The following is a 15,791-nucleotide window of genomic DNA, read 5'->3' on the forward strand; positions in this document are numbered from 1 at the left end:
GCGTGACCTCCGTATTATGATCTTTGTTTGAAAACCAGAGGGTGGAACTGATATCTATTTTCAAATTTGTATCATGTAGCCTTTAGGGATACATCTTCAACATATGTGGGATTTAATGTGGAGCCCCTGTGGCTACTGACATGAGGAGCATGGCCCAAACTCTTCTTGTCATGCTCAGAATTTACCCTTGCGTCATAAAATCATTGAAATGTAGGACTGGAAGGGACCTTGATAGGTCACCTCGTTCAGTCCTCTGTATGGAGACAGGAGTAAGTATTATCTAGACCAGGGGCCTCAAACTACAATGACCATGAGGGCCACATGAGGACTAGTACATTAGCCCGAGGGCTGCATCACTGACCACTCCCCTACCCCGCCCCGCCCCCACTCCACCCCTTTGGAGAGGCCACGCCTCTGCCCCACCTCTTTCAACTGCTTCCCTGCCCCACATTCCAACTCCTTCCTGAAATTCCCATTCCAACTCCGCTCCCTTCCTGCTCCCAGGGGGTGCAGGAGGGATGTGGGGTGTGTCAGGGGGCTCAGGGCAGGGGCTCGGGGTGCGGCAGGTGGCTCAGGGCAGGGAGTTGGGGTGCAGGAGGTGTGGCAGGGGGTTGGAGTGCAGGAGGTGTGTGGAGTGCAGCAGGGGGCTCAGGGCAGGGGGTTGGGGTGCAGGAGGAGTTCAGGGGCGGGTCCAGCCCGCCGTGCACTGGGGGTAGGGCAGGCTGGCTGCCTGCCTGCCTGCCCGCCCGCTCTGCCCCAGCGCCACTCTGAGAAGCGGCCAGGTCCTGGGGGATGGGGGGGCACGGGTATGTGTGTTGCCCTGGCTGCTCCTCTAGGTACTTCCCCTGTAGCTCCCATTGGCTGGGAACGGGGAACCATGGCCAATGGGAGCTTCGGAGGAGGTACCTGGAGGAGCAGTCAGGGCAACACACAGACCCCTGGGCCCCTGCAGGTTCTGGCTGCTTCCCGGAGTGGCGCGGGGGCAAGGCAGGCAGCCAGAGAGCCTGCTCTGCCCCCGGTATGCACCGGGCCGGAGCCCCTCTAGGTAAATGCTGGAGGTGGGGGTTCGGGGGTGCTTCCGGGAGCTGGTGGGCCACAGAAAATAACCCCGTGGGCTGCGTGTTTGAGACCCCTGATCTCGACCATCCCTGACAGGTGTCTGTCTAACTTGTTCTTAAAAACTCCATTGACTGTGATTCCACAACCTCCCGTGGCAATTTGTTCCAGTTCTTAACTACTCTTACAGTTAAGAAGTTGTTTTGCTGATGTCCAACCTAAATCTCCTTTGCTAGAATTAAAACCCATTACTTCCTGTCCTGTCCTCAGTGGGTAAGAACAACATTTATCTCTCTCCTCATTATAATGACCTTTTTGGTACTTGAATACTGTTATGTACCCCCTCAGTCTTCTCTTCTGAAGACTAAGCAAACCCAATTTTTCCAATCTTTGCTCATAGGTCATGCTTTCTAGAGCGTTAATCATTTTTGTTGCTGTCCTTTGGACTGATGCCAGTTTGTCCACATCTTTCTTGAAGTCTGGTGTCCAGAACTGGACACAATTCTCCATTTGAGGCTTTATCAGTGCTGAGTAGAGTAAAAGAATAACTGCTTATGTCTTGCTTAAAAAACTTCTGCTAGTACATCCCAAAAGTGTTTGCTTTTTTTGCAACAGTATTACATTGTTGACCCGTATTTAGTTTGTGATCCATTATAACCCCAGATCCTTTTTGCAGTACTCCATCCCAGGCAGTTATTTCCCATTTTGTATTTGTGGAATTGATTATTTCTTTCCAAAGGTAGTACTTTGCATTTGTCCTTATTGAATTTCATCCTATTCAAATTCCAAAGTGATTGCAACCTCTCCTCGCTTGGTATTGTCGTCAAACTTTATATGTATGCTCTATTTGATATTATACAAATAATTTATGAAGATATTGAATAGAATTGGAACCAGGACAGATACCTGCAGAAGATCACTTGGTATGCCTTTCAGGCTTGATTTTGAGCCGCTGATGATTACTCTGAGTACATTTTTTCCAACCGATTATGCACCCACTGTTGGTAGTTTTGTCTAGGCTGTATTTCTCCAGTTGTTTTGAGAAGGCCACATGAGACAGTATTGAAAGCCTTACTAAATTTGACATATATCCCATCTACTGCTTCTCCCCATCCACAAGGCTTGTTACCCCATCGAAGAATACTAAATTTGACAACAACAAATCATGTTTAAAAATAATCCACGTTGACTGTTATCCCCTTGTTTTCTTCCAGATGCTTACAAATTGGTTGTTTGATTATTTGTTCCATTATCTTTCTGGGTAATGATGTTAAGCTGACAGGTCTATAATTCTCTGTATCCTTATTTCCCTTTTTATAGGTAGGTACTATATTTGTCTTTGTCCAGTCCTCTGGGATCTCTCCCTGCTCCACAAGTTATCAAAGACAATAATTAATGGCTCAGAGATCTCTTCAGCCAGTTCCTAAAGTATTTTCGATATATTTCATCAAGCCCTGCTGAGGACATCTAACTTGTCTAAGGAATTCTTAACTTTTTTTAACCTATTTTAGCCTCAGATTGTACTTCATTTACATTGGTCACTGTTAGTCATCTGGTTACTGATAACTTTTTTGGTGAAAGCTGAAACAAAAAGGCATTTAGCATTCCGGCCATTGCTGTGTGTTAATTATATTTCTCTCCTTATTGAGTAATGGGCATTCCCTGTCCTTGATCTTCCTCTTGCTTCTAATGTATTTGTACAATGTTTTCTTGTTATCCTTTATGTCCTATCTAGTCAAATCTAATTTTTTACCTTGGCTTTTCTAATTATGCCCCTACATATTTTTTTTCTTCAACTTTTGTAATTTGACCTAGTTACCATTTTTTGCATGTGTCTCTTTGGAATTTCAGGTCATTGAAGATTTCCTGGTTAAGCGAGGGTGGCCTCTTACTATTGTATATTTCCTGTACGTTGGGCTGCTTTGTTCTTATGCCTTTAATAATGTCTATTTTAAAGACTGCCAGATCTCCTGAGCTCTTTTTCCCTTAGACTTGCTTCCATGAGATCTTACCTACCAATTCTCAGAGTTTGCTAAAGTTTTCATCTTGAAGTCCATTGTCTTTATTCTGCTGTTTTCCCTCCTACTAATCCTTAGAATTAATAACTCATATTATTTCATGTTTACTTTCACCCAAGCTGCCTTTCACCTGGAATTCTCAGCCAGTTCCATTTTGTTTGTCTGAATCAAATCTAGAATAGCCTCTCCCCTAGCCACTTTATCATCTCTCATAAAAAGTTGTCTCAAATGAATTCCAAGAACTTGTAGGATAATCTGAGCCCTGCTGTGTATTTCCAACAGATAAGGAGTACTTGTGGCACCTTAGAGACTAACGAATTTATTTCAGCATGAGCTTTCGTGAGCTACAGCTCACTTCATCGGATGCATATCGTGGAAACTGCAGAAGACATTATATACACACAGAGACCATGAAACAATGCCTCCTCCCACCCCACTGTCCTGCTGGTAATAGTTTATCTAAAGTGATCATCAAGTTGGGCCATTTCCAGCACAAATCCAGGTTTTCTCACCCCCCCACCCAAACTCACTCTCCTGCTGGTAATAGCCCATCCAAAGTGACCACTCTCTTCACAATGTGTATGATAATCAAGGTGGGCCATTTCCTGCACAAATCCAGGTTCTCTCACCCCCTCACCCTCCTCCAAAAACCACACACACAAACTCACTCTCCTGCTGGTAATAGCTTATCCAAAGTGACCACTCTCCCTACAATGTGCATGGTAATCAAGGTGGGCCATTTCCAGCACAAATGCGGGCTTTCTCACCCCCCCCCCCCCGGAAACACACACACACACTCACTCTCCTGCTGGCAATAGCTCATCCAAACTGACCACTCTCCAAGTTTAAATCCAAGTTTAACCAGAACGTCTGGAGGGGGTTTCAATTCAGCAGTTTCTCGCTGGAGTCTGGATTTGAAGTTTTTTTGTTGTAAGATAGCGACCTTCATGTCTGTGATTGCGTGACCAGAGAGATTGAAGTGTTCTCCGACTGGTTTATGAATGTTATAATTCTTGACATCTGATTTGTGTCCATTTATTCTTTTACATAGAGACTGTCCAGTTTGACCAATGTAAATGGCAGAGGGGCATTGCTGGCACATGATGGCATATATCACGTTGGTGGATGTGCAGGTGAACGAGCCTCTGATAGTCTGGCTGATGTTACTAGGCTCTGTGATGGTGTCCCCTGAATAGATATGTGGACAGAGTTGGCAACGGGCTTTGTTGCAAGGATAGGTTCCTGGGTTAGTGGTTCTGTTGTGTGGTATGTGGTTGCTGGTGAGTATTTGCTTCAGGTTGGGGGGGGGCTGTCTGTAGGGAAGGACTGGCCTGTCTCCCAAGATTTGTGAGAGTGTTGGGTCATCCTTCAGGATAGGTTGTAGATCCTTAATAATGCGTTGGAGGGGTTTTAGTTGGGGGCTGAAGGTGACGGCTAGTGGTGTTCTGTTATTTTCTTTGTTAGGCCTGTCCTGTAGTAGGTGACTTCTGGGAACTCTTCTGGCTCTATCAATCTGTTTCTTCACTTCCGCAGGTGGGTATTGTAGTTGTAAGAAAGCTTGACAGAGATCTTGTAGGTGTTAGTCTCTGTCTGAGGGGTTGGAGCAAATGCGGTTGTATCGCAGAGCTTGGCTGTAGACGATGGATCGTGTGGTGTGGTCAGGGTGAAAGCTGGAGGCATGTAGGTAGGAATAGCGGTCAGTAGGTTTCCGGTATAGGTGGTGTTTATGTGACCATTGTTTATTAGCACTGTAGTGTCCAGGAAGTAGATCTCTTGTGTGGATTGGACCAGGCTGAGGTTGATGGTGGGATGGAAATTGTTGAAATCATGGTGGAATTCCTCAAGGCCTTCTTTTCCATGGGTCCAGATGATGAAGATGTCATCAATATAGTGCAAGTAGAGTAGGGGCGTTATGGAACGAGGAAGCGGTGTTCTAAATCAGCCATAAAAATGTTGGCATACTGTGGGGCCATGTGGGTACCCATAGCAGTGCCGCTGATCTGAAGGTATACATTGTCCCCAAATGTGAAATAATTATGGGTAAGGACAAAGTCACAAAGTTCAGCCACCAGGTTAGCCGTGACATTATCGGGGATAGTGTTCTTGACGGCTTGTAGTCCATCTTTGTGTGGAATGTTGGTGTATAGGGCTTCTACATCCATAGTGGCCAGGATGGTGTTATCAGGAAGACCACCGATGGATTGAAATTTCCTCAGGAAGTCAGTGGTGTCTCGAAGGTAGCTGGGAGTGCTGGTAGCGTAAGGCCTAAGGAGGGAGTCTACATAGCCAGACAATCCTGCTGTCAGGGTGCCAATTCCTGAGATGATGGGGCGCCCAGGATTTCCAGGTTTATGGATCTTGGGTAGTAGATAGAATATCCCAGGTCGGGGTTCCAGGGGTGTGTCTGTGCGGATTTGATCTTGTGCTTTTTCAGGAAGTTTCTTGAGCAAATGCTGTAGTTGCTTTTCGTAACTCTCAGTGGGATCAGAGGGTAATGGCTTGTAGAAAGTGGTGCTGGAGAGCTGCCGAGCAGCCTCTTGTTCATATTCCGACCTATTCATGATAACGACAGCACCTCCTTTGTCAGCCTTTTTGATTATGATATCAGAGTTGTTTCTGAGGCTGTGGATGGCATTGTGTTCCGCACGGCTGAGGTTATGGGGTAAGTGATGCTGCTTTTCCACAATTTCAGCCTGTGCACGTCGGCGGAAGCACTCTATGTAGAAGTCCAGTCTGCTGTTTCGACCTTCAGGAGGAGTCCACCTAGAATCCTTCTTTTTGTAGTGTTGGTAGGGAGGCCTCTGTGGATTAGTATGTTGTTCAGAGGTATTTTGGAAATATTCCTTGAGTCGGAGACGTCGAAAATAGGATTCTAGGTCACCACAGAACTGTATCATGTTCGTGGGGGTGGAGGGGCAGAAGGAGAGGCCCCGAGGTAGGACAGCTGCTTCTGCTGGGCTGAGGGTATAGTTGGATAGGTTAACAATATTGATGGGTGGGTTGAGGGAACCATTGCTGTGGCCCCTTGTAGCATGTAGTAGTTTAGAAAGTTTAGTGTCCTTTTTCTTTTGTAGAGAAGGAAAGTGTGCTTTGTAAATGGCTTGTCTAGTTTTAGTAAAATCCAGCCACGAGGAAGTTTGTGTGGAAGGTTGGTTTTTGGAGGAGGGTGAGGGGGTGAGAGAATCTGGATTTGTGCAGGAAATGGCCCACCTTGATTATCATACACATTGTGAAGAGAGTGGTCACTTTGGATGGGCTGTTACCAGCAGGAGAGTGAGTTTGTGTGTGTGTGGGGGGGAGGGGAGGGCGGAGGGTGAGAAAACCTGGATTTGTGCTGGAAATGGCCCAACTTGATGATCACTTTAGATAAACTATTACCAGCAGGACAGTGGGGTGGGAGGAGGTATTGTTTCATGATCTCTGTGTATATAATGTCTTCTGCAGTTTCCACGGTATGCATCCGAAGAAGTGAGCTGTAGCTCACGAAAGCTCATGCTCAAATAAATTGGTTAGTCTCTAAGGTGCCACAAGTACTCCTTTTCTTTTTGCGAATACAGACTAACACGGCTGTTACTCTGAAACCTTTCCAACAGATGTCGCTGTAGCTGAAGACCTCTATCACCACCAAGTCCTGTGTTTTGTATGATTTTGTTAATTTAATTTTTCCTAGCTTGGAGTTCTTTAGGAGTTTTCTTTTGTTTTTTTGGTAATATATTTGGTTTTCTTTACTATATTCTTATAGTATCAAATTTAAAAACGAGCCTCGCCCTCCTCCTCCTACCCCCGCTCCACCAGCTAAATATAGCTGGCAATTTTCCTTTTAGTGAAGTGCAGTTGTAGTCTTTTTTTATTTTGTCTCACATGATCATATTCATTCAGATGAGTTGAACCACAGAATTAAATATTGTGGCACTTTCAATATTTCAGTAGTAGTTCATTGAGATTTCTCAGGAAGTGAGATACTGAAATACATTCTACAGTTCCCATTATTTACATCAGAGCATTTTTTGAGGTGATTTTAAAACTATATTTGCTGTGCAATGAAATATACAGGAGTGATTTTGTTTACCAGAACTTTTAGAAATATCCAGTAGACACTTTTAACAAACATTCCCTTATTAAAGGGAAAGCGTAATAAAATAGAGTAATTGTTCATACACTAATGTGTATTTTAAATTATTGATTTTTTTTCAACTGCCTCATTTATTCTGTTAAATTTTTTTTATGAAACTGGTTTAGGAGGAAATTGATAATGTTTTGAGTTAGATTTGTTCATATTAAGCAGGGAGCTCTTATATCTTAATAAATGAAGATAACATGCATAAAGTGACTACCTCTCTTCCCATGATATCATTATAGATCTGCATTGTGTGCACTATGGCTTTTTAAAGTATGGCACTCTATGCATGAGAAAAACAGAAGCATGATAATATTATGATCATAATTTAGTTAAAGGAAGCAGGAGTGAGTTCTGGTATGAATTCATTTAAGCAGAAATGATGATTGATAAAGGCTTAATTTCTTATTTGAATACACTTCCTTAGTGCTAAATACACTATTTTTAATTTTACCATTTATATTACCAAAAAACCTCAGCTCAATACAAGTAATTAAGGTTTTGTTGAAATAAATGTTACCTGAAGAACTCCTACTCCTAATTCTTGGTTAGTACTGTTCTGCTGTTTCTTGGAGGAAAAATTTCTTGGTGAAGGGAGGGAAGGAGGAAAGTAAGGAACTGCTGAGCCTACCCCATGCATATAAAAAGCATGGTTTAGGCTCCCCAAAATCATGAGACTGAAATCCAAATTGGTTTCTAGCCTTTAGAGTGCACTTGGAGTATGCTTTCAAGTTTTTCTCTACAATCATAATGGCTAGAACTTACTTTTAAAAAGATGATAAAGCTGAGTTTCTCACAAAATGACCTGTCTTCTGGAACTGTGACTTTGAGAAACACACTAGAGATCGCAAGACTCTCGATAAAGACACAGAACTTGGGCAACTCTGCGGCACGCCATTCAAAGGATGAGTGTAGATGATCTTAAAAAGAAAAGGAGTACTTGTGGCACCTTAGAGACTAACAGATTTATTTGAGCATAAGCTTTTGTGAGCTACAGCTCACTTCATCAGAGCTTATGCTCAAATAAATCTGTTAGTCTCTAAGGTGCCACAAGTACTCCTTTTCTTTTTGCAAATACAGACTAACATGGCTGCTACTCTGAAACCTGTAGTAGATCTGGAACTTAGCTGCTCGGCTCTTTCTCAGTCCAGCACCAGATGGCACCTCTCCATCCCTTCAAGTCCACTTACACCATCAGTATGTGACTCCTGAACTCCAGTTCTTTCACCTGTCCCTCAACAAATAACCTCCCTCCACACTTGGAGTTTATAGCAGGTCATTTTATAAACATTTGAAAATACTTGTAAATGGTGTTTTGTAGATACTCATTGTCAAGGTTCCTCCCCCACTCTGAACTCTAGGGTACAGATGAGGGGACCTGCATGAAAAACCTCCTAAGCTTATCTTTACCAGCTTAGGTCAAAACTTCCCCAAGGTACAAAATATTGCACCCGTCGTCCTTGGATTGGCCGCTACCACCACCAAACTAATACTGGTTACTGGGGAAGAGCTGTTTGGACACGTCTTTCCCCCCAAAATACTTCCCAAAACCTTGCACCCCACTTCCTGGACAAGTTTTGGTAAAAAGCCTCACCAATTTGCCTAGGTGACTACAGACCCAGACCCTTGGATCTTAAGAACAATGAACAATCCTCCCAACACTTGCACCCCTCCTTTCCTGGGGAATGTTGGATAAAAAGCCTCACCAATTTGCATAGGTGACCACAGACCCAAACCCTTGGATCTGAGAATAATGAAAAAAGCATTCAGTTTTCTTACAAGAAGACTTTTAATAAAAATAGAAGTAAATAGAAATAAAGAAATCCCCCCTGTAAAATCAGGATGGTAGATATCTTACAGGGTAATTAGATTCAAAAACATAGAGAACCCATCTAGGCAAAACCTTAAGTTACAAAAAAGATACACAGACAGAAATAGTTATTCTATTCAGCACAATTCTTTTCTCAGCCATTTAAAGAAATCATAATCTAACACATACCTAGCTAGATTACTTACTAAAAGTTCTAAGACTCCATTCCTGGTCTATCCCCGGCAGAAAACCAGCATATAGACAGACACACAGACCCTTTGTTTCTCTCCCTCCTCCCAGCTTTTGAAAGTATCTTGTCTCCTCATTGGTCATTTTGGTCAGGTGCCAGCGAGGTTACCTTTAGCTTCTTAACCCTTTACAGGTGAGAGGATTTTTTTCTCTGGCCAGGAGGGATTTCAAAGGGGTTTACCCTTCCCTTTATATTTATGACACTCATAAAAAGCTGTTTTAAGACATGGCCCAGAAGAAGAAAGAAGGAAGCAAAAACCAAATATTGCAGTTTGTCTCTTTAATGTGTGCACACCTCTGTGCATAGTATTTCGACACTCCATTCTAATGTACAAGGTGTGAGAACTGGGACTTTCTATAGTGTTGTCCAGAAGGCCCAGTAAGCATCGCATTAGGTAAACTGTGCGTCAGCCATTCCTGTAATGAAATGCTCTTTTAAGCAGTGTTTATAGTCCTTGTATCAGTTCTTTCTGACTCTGTGGTGCTTCTGGGCAGGGCTTGACAATAACTTTCTCTCCCCCACCCCAGTCCTTCCATCAGCAGGTATGTGGGTTATAAAACTGTTTTAATTAGACAGTTTAATCCCTTCTCTTTTATATTGTGGGGAGGCTGCATGGCTTCGTGAGTAGAGCACTGGACTGGGATTCAGGAACCCAGGGTTCTGTTCCTGGCTCCACCACTGGCCTGCTGGGTGATGAATCTGGGCAGGTAATTTCTCCTTCCGGTGTATCAATGTAACCATCTGTAAAACGAGGCTAATGTAGGTAAGTGTAGTGTGAAGCTCTTTGAGATCTACTGACGGAAGGCGCTATGTAAGAGATGGTAGTATTATTTATCATGTCAAATTTGATGGTTTCTATTACATGTTTTGTAACTTGCCACAGGACCTACCAGATAGTTGGCTATATCAACAGAGCACAAGGTCAAGCGGTTATGATTCTATTTAACAAGGGAACTTTAGGTAATCTTTCAAAACACTAACTTTAAAATTCCTCTTTTTTTTTTTTTTTTTACACAAAACTTCCCAGAAAAATCTAATCTGAGATGAGAATGCAGCATACAAAACTTTTGATATTGGCATCCAACAGAAACAGCGTAATGGATTTAGATGGACTATTGATTTGAACTATATGGCAATATTATACTTGTCTGTACAAGCAGCATTTTTACCTTGTTAATTTTGGTGAAACAGTAGTGCTTGTTAGGAGATTAGGATTAATTGAAGCCCTGGAGTAAGCATTCACAACTCCTTCTCTTCTGTAATGAGAGGGTGGAGATAGACTCAATGTTTCTATAGAACTTTGATATCTTTGGATGATAGGCACTGTATACATTCAGAGCATTATTATTAGCTTAACTACTGGTTTAACATGAACTAGGTAGAGCTACACTTCCAGATGCTACTATAATTTTAGTGTAGCTTTTAAAACTAATAGTGACAAGTAGTTAACATTTTTAAAGAGTATGTGAGACACTGGAGTAGGAAAAGTAATGCATTATAGAGAGTTGGAGAAGTCATTTGGCTTTCATTGGTTCAGTAGCTACAATAAATGCGTTTTTTCCTTCTAAGTTAATATTAATATTAATGATCCAAGGGTTTCTATCTTTTAAGGAAAGAAAAGTCAAGTCCTTAGCGGTGTCTTTGACTATTTTTTCATTTACTGCTGAAACCGCTTCTGTTTGCGTTGTTTGTAATAGGGAGAACACAATAAGGAGAGATTATAGATTGTTTATGTTGCAATAATCCATTAATAAGTGTAATTTATTACAAGATTTTTTTATTAAAACATCAGTCCAAATTGCTGTTGTAATTCCTTTTTTGTGTGTGTTGGTGATTAATCTCCTGCTAGAGAAGATCTTTATGTAATGCTGTTATGGATTGTATGATTTTTTCCGCAGAGGAAGACTGCAATGTTTACTTGTTAGACAACTCAATATTTACTAAATATATACTGGAATTAATTTTTTGAAATAGTTTTTAACTGTACCTCCTAAAACTATTAAATTATTGCTCATTGTAGCTGCCATAGTACCTAAATCTCTCACCATGAGGTCCAGTGTGGACATGCACAGATCAGAGAATTGAGCTTCCATTTGCATGCGTGCAAAATAGATCTTTTCAAGAAATAAATCTGGTCAGACAAACCCGATTTCAATTTTTTTGATGGAATTACAATTTTGGTTGATAAAGGTACCTGAACAGATAATTAAAAAGTAGCATTACATAATATTATTAAATTGTATGTTAAATGGTTTAAGAACTGGCTAGCTGACAGATCTCAAGAATAATTGTCAATCGGGAGTCATCATTGAATAGAGGTGTTTTTAGTGGGGTTTTGTAGGGATCAATACTATGTCCAGGGCTATTTGAATGTTTTCATTAGTGATCTGGAGATAAATATAAAATCACTGCTGATAACGTTCGTGGATGATACGATCGGCAAAGTGGTAAATAATCATGAGAACAGGGCAATCATACTTAATGATCTAGATCACTTGGTAAGCTGGGTCCAGTCAAATAAAATGTTTTAATACAGCCAAATGCATAGTTGTGCATCTAAAATCAAGGAATAGATCATGCTTATAGAATGGAAGAATGTATTCTGGAAAGCAGTGACTCTCAAAAGGATTTAAGGGTCATAGTGGACAAGCAAAATAACATGAGCTTGCAGTGTGAAGCTGTCGCAAAAAAAAGCTAACACAATCCGTGACGGTATAAACAGGGGAGTAGTGAGTAGCAGTAATGAGGGATTTTTCCTCTGTATACGGCATTGGCAAGACCAGCACTGGAATACTGTGTCCAGTTCTGGTGTCCTCATTTTAAAAAGGAAGTTGAAAAATTGGAGAGAGTGCCCGAATATGATTCACAGGTTGGAGAAAATGCCTTTATATTGAGAGACTTTAAGAACTCAGTGTCTGTAGTTTGATAAAGAAAATTGAGAGGGGACTTGATTATGATGTGTAAGTAGTTCCACAGGGGGAAAATGGAGGGTGCTAAAGGGCTCTTTAATCTAGCAGAGAGTCATAACAAGAACCAGTGGATGGAGCTTTGTACTTCCTTCTTTGTACAGAGCCTCAGAAAATAGGCCATATTTATTTATATATAGCATTTTCATTTTGACTTTCACCTAGCTAACTTGAGGTTTAAATGGAGAAAGTGTGACAGTTACAAATAAGGTACATGAGTTTATTAGTAGCAAAATTTCTGTTGACGTTTCTTTTGATTACTGTACATACATATACACTAGTATACACTGGCTACTAGTAAAATATAAAGTTGAGAATGTGACTGAAAATGTGTACTTCTCATTCAGTTTTGATATGAGTACTACAATACACAACTTAAGTTTCCATTTTGCATTTGCATTACTTTATAAATGATCATATGTTGCAATTCCCATTTTTTTCATGCATCCTATTGTCAGTAATCTGTAGAAAACATCAAGCCATTATTTCATGCTCCCTATTAAAATAGACATGAAAAGGGATTCCTCAGGCATAATATTAGAAGTTATGCTACAGGAGTTAACCAGTTGATTGCCTTTTTTCGTTATAATCGCAAGGGAAGAAATCCCATCTTTTGCATCTCTCATTTAATTTAATAAGCACTAATGTAACCTTAAATTTGGGGGACACTTTTTATACCTTCTTTTGTGCCTTTTCATGTTATCCTCCTTTCTTGTGGATTTCACTGAATTCTAATGTAACAATTTAGCTAAATAGAGAATTTCATCCAAAGCCCACTGAAGTCAATGGCAGGGTGTCTGTTGCCTTTAGTCAGCATTGGATCAGGACCAAAATCATGACTGCATCTTTTCTTTAACTCTTTCTGCAATAGAGAGGTAGGTTATGTTTTGTTACCTGATTTTTTTTTCCTTTTCATTTGATAATGTATTGGGAGTATTTTAGTTCAAGGCAGTCTGGAATATTACTTAGAACTTGAAAACAGAACAAAATAAGAAATTCTGATCCTTTTATTTTTCTAGATGGAATAAGTATTAGTGGACTTCCGCTTTCCAGTCCTTTTCGACAGATTGTCAAACCACGAGTAGAGAGCAAACCTATCAACCCGACTGAAAGCAGCAAAGTTGGTGACTTCAGTCATGTAAAGGTAAGGTAGTGGTATTGAAGTAGGTGAAGAGTTCAGCCTTCAGTTCACTGCATTCTACTGTGTTTTGTAGTAAAGATATGGAAGAGGAGTTTTTACAGGCAAATATTTTCTTTACATAGTTGTTAAGATGTATTATTGGAATGATACTCTTAGACAGGGGTGAAAGTAAGTCTAGGGACTTACCGGTACAGGGCTGGGCTGGGGCCGGCTCTGGCCCCTGGAAGGGGCGGGCCCTCGGGAAAAAGGGGGTGGGGCTGGGGGGTCAGAGCCAGCCCCGGCCCGCCCTGTACTGGCAAGTGCCTCCTTCCCCCTCCCCAAGGTATCAGTGGCAGCCGGGGGCTGTGGCAGCGGTTTAAAGGGCCCTGGGCAGTAGCGGCGGCTGGAGCCCTGGGCCCTTCAAATCGTCCCTGGAGGTTGTTCATTTCCCCCCCCCCCCGCATTAGCCTTTTTTAGTTGAGACCTGTGATGTGGAGAGGATGTAAAGAGCTTGTATTAATTGGTTCATTTTGATAAAATGTACTTGAGTCAGGAGAGTGCAATTGCTTCAGAAACAGGGTCTTGTTTTACAGACACCTGTGAAGGTGTGAAGCCTGCTATTGGTGATATGTAAATAATAAGAAGATGGAATAAGATGGAATAATCAGGAGACAGCTTAGTGAATGTCAGTATTAAAATTAGGAAAACTTAGTGATATGAGTCAATGTTTAAGTGGGTAGAAATGACACTGTTTGTGCTTACTTTAAGGGGTTCTGCCCTGGAATAAGCAACTGTAATAGGTAAAGATAGTCTGTACGCTTTGTCAAAGCCTTAAACTACTGGACTGATGCCTTCAGGCAGTCAAATAATAGTTGAACAGTATTCTTACTCATCAGGTTTTGCAGAAGATATTGCTTCCAATTTTAAAAAATTGTCATTGAGACATCAAAAGTAGGACAATTTCTATATCAAATCCTTTATTCTTTATATTCGTTCTTCTGCATTTCAAAGTAAATTTAGGATGTCACTCTGGACAAGTGGTGGGCAGACTATGGCCTAGGGGCTGCATCCAGCCCTTCAGACGTTTTAATCCGGCCCTCGAGCTCCTGCCAGAGAGTGGGGTCGGGGGCTTGCTCCACACGGGTCCTGGGAGCAGTGACATGTTCCCCCTCCGGCTCCAATGCATAGGGACAGCCAGGGGGCTCTGCACGCTGCCCCCACCACAAACACTGCCCCCCAACACCGCCCCCGCAGCTCCCATTGGCCAGAAAACAGGGCCAATGTGAGCTGCAGGGGCGGTGCCTGCAGATGGGGCAGTGCGCAGAACCACCTGGCTGTGCCTCCACATAGAAGCTGGAGTGGGGACATGCCTCTGCTTCCGGGAGCTGCTTGAGGTAAGCGCCGCCCAGAGCCTGCACCCTTGCCCCCTCCCGCACCCCAACCCCCTGCCCTAGCCTGGAGTCCCCTCCTGTACCCTGAACTCCTAATTTCTGGCCCCACCCCAGAGCCTGTACCCCCAGCCGGAGCCCTCACTCCCTCCTGCACCCCAACCCCCAATTTTGTGAGCACTCATGGCCCACCATACAATTTCCATACCAAGATGTAGCCCTCGGACCAAAAAGTTTGCCCACCCCTGGTCTGGACCATCACTCTAAAGTTATTTTCCGTTTTTCTGGCTCAGTATGTGTCGTCCTATGTATTTTCCCTGTTGTAAAATTACACGGACAAAACTAAATTAAAATGTGAAACCTGATAGATTTCTTATCGTCATGATTCTCACTTAGGTATTGCTTTTAGCATTGTAGATTTACTCAGTTTGAATGAATTAGCATTATTTTTTAAGTTTAAATTTGCTTTTGAAAAGTTAAAAATTATATTAAAGTTAATTGTTAAATGGTCTTTCTTTCTTAGTCTCTTGGTGAAGATTGAATGTAATGTTAGTTCAGTATCTGATGCGTCTTCTACCTGGGATCTACATCCTGCACTAGACCATAACATCAGAAATTAGCAGAGTTAATTATTTTATATACTTGAAAATATTTTGCTCAGCATGCCTATAATTTTATAAAAAAATCTCGGACTCTACAGTTCTCTCACAAAACCTTACTCTGTATCTGAATTTACTGTCTTCGTATGGCAGAGCTATTTACCAGTCTGTTCAATCAATAATCAGATGAAGATGTTTGAAAAGATGATTCTTTCGGACCATTAATATCACTAATGCACTTTGATTTATTTCTGCATGTTAACAGAGAAATGGTAGTTAGTGTAGTTAAGTATTGTTAGTGACAGTGTGAGGGATCATAAAATATTCCTGCCGTCTTTCAATTTATTTTATGAGATTGCAAGTCTGATTTTGAGCAGTAAGTGATTTTCCAAATGCTCATCCCTGCAAATTACCAACATGATAGCGCAAACATTTGGGAGTTAATCCAGTCAGATGTTCAGCAATTG

The 15,791-nt window shown here is 41.8% G+C and overlaps 1 protein-coding gene across 3 annotated transcripts in view; it reads left to right on the forward strand.

The window, feature by feature from the left end:
• The window catches only part of TRAPPC9 (trafficking protein particle complex subunit 9), an 831,265-nt gene that overhangs the window by 185,977 nt on the left and 629,497 nt on the right, over window positions 1-15,791 (forward strand). For all 3 annotated transcript variants that reach the window (XM_073330054.1, XM_073330052.1, XM_073330055.1), the window contains exon 17: window positions 13,237-13,361. In XM_073330054.1, the coding sequence (XP_073186155.1) occupies window positions 13,237-13,361 (125 nt within the window). The remainder of the gene's footprint in view (window positions 1-13,236; window positions 13,362-15,791) is intronic.

Source organism: Lepidochelys kempii, chromosome 2, assembly GCF_965140285.1.
Source record: "Lepidochelys kempii isolate rLepKem1 chromosome 2, rLepKem1.hap1, whole genome shotgun sequence".
Lineage (NCBI taxonomy): Eukaryota > Metazoa > Chordata > Testudines > Cheloniidae > Lepidochelys > Lepidochelys kempii.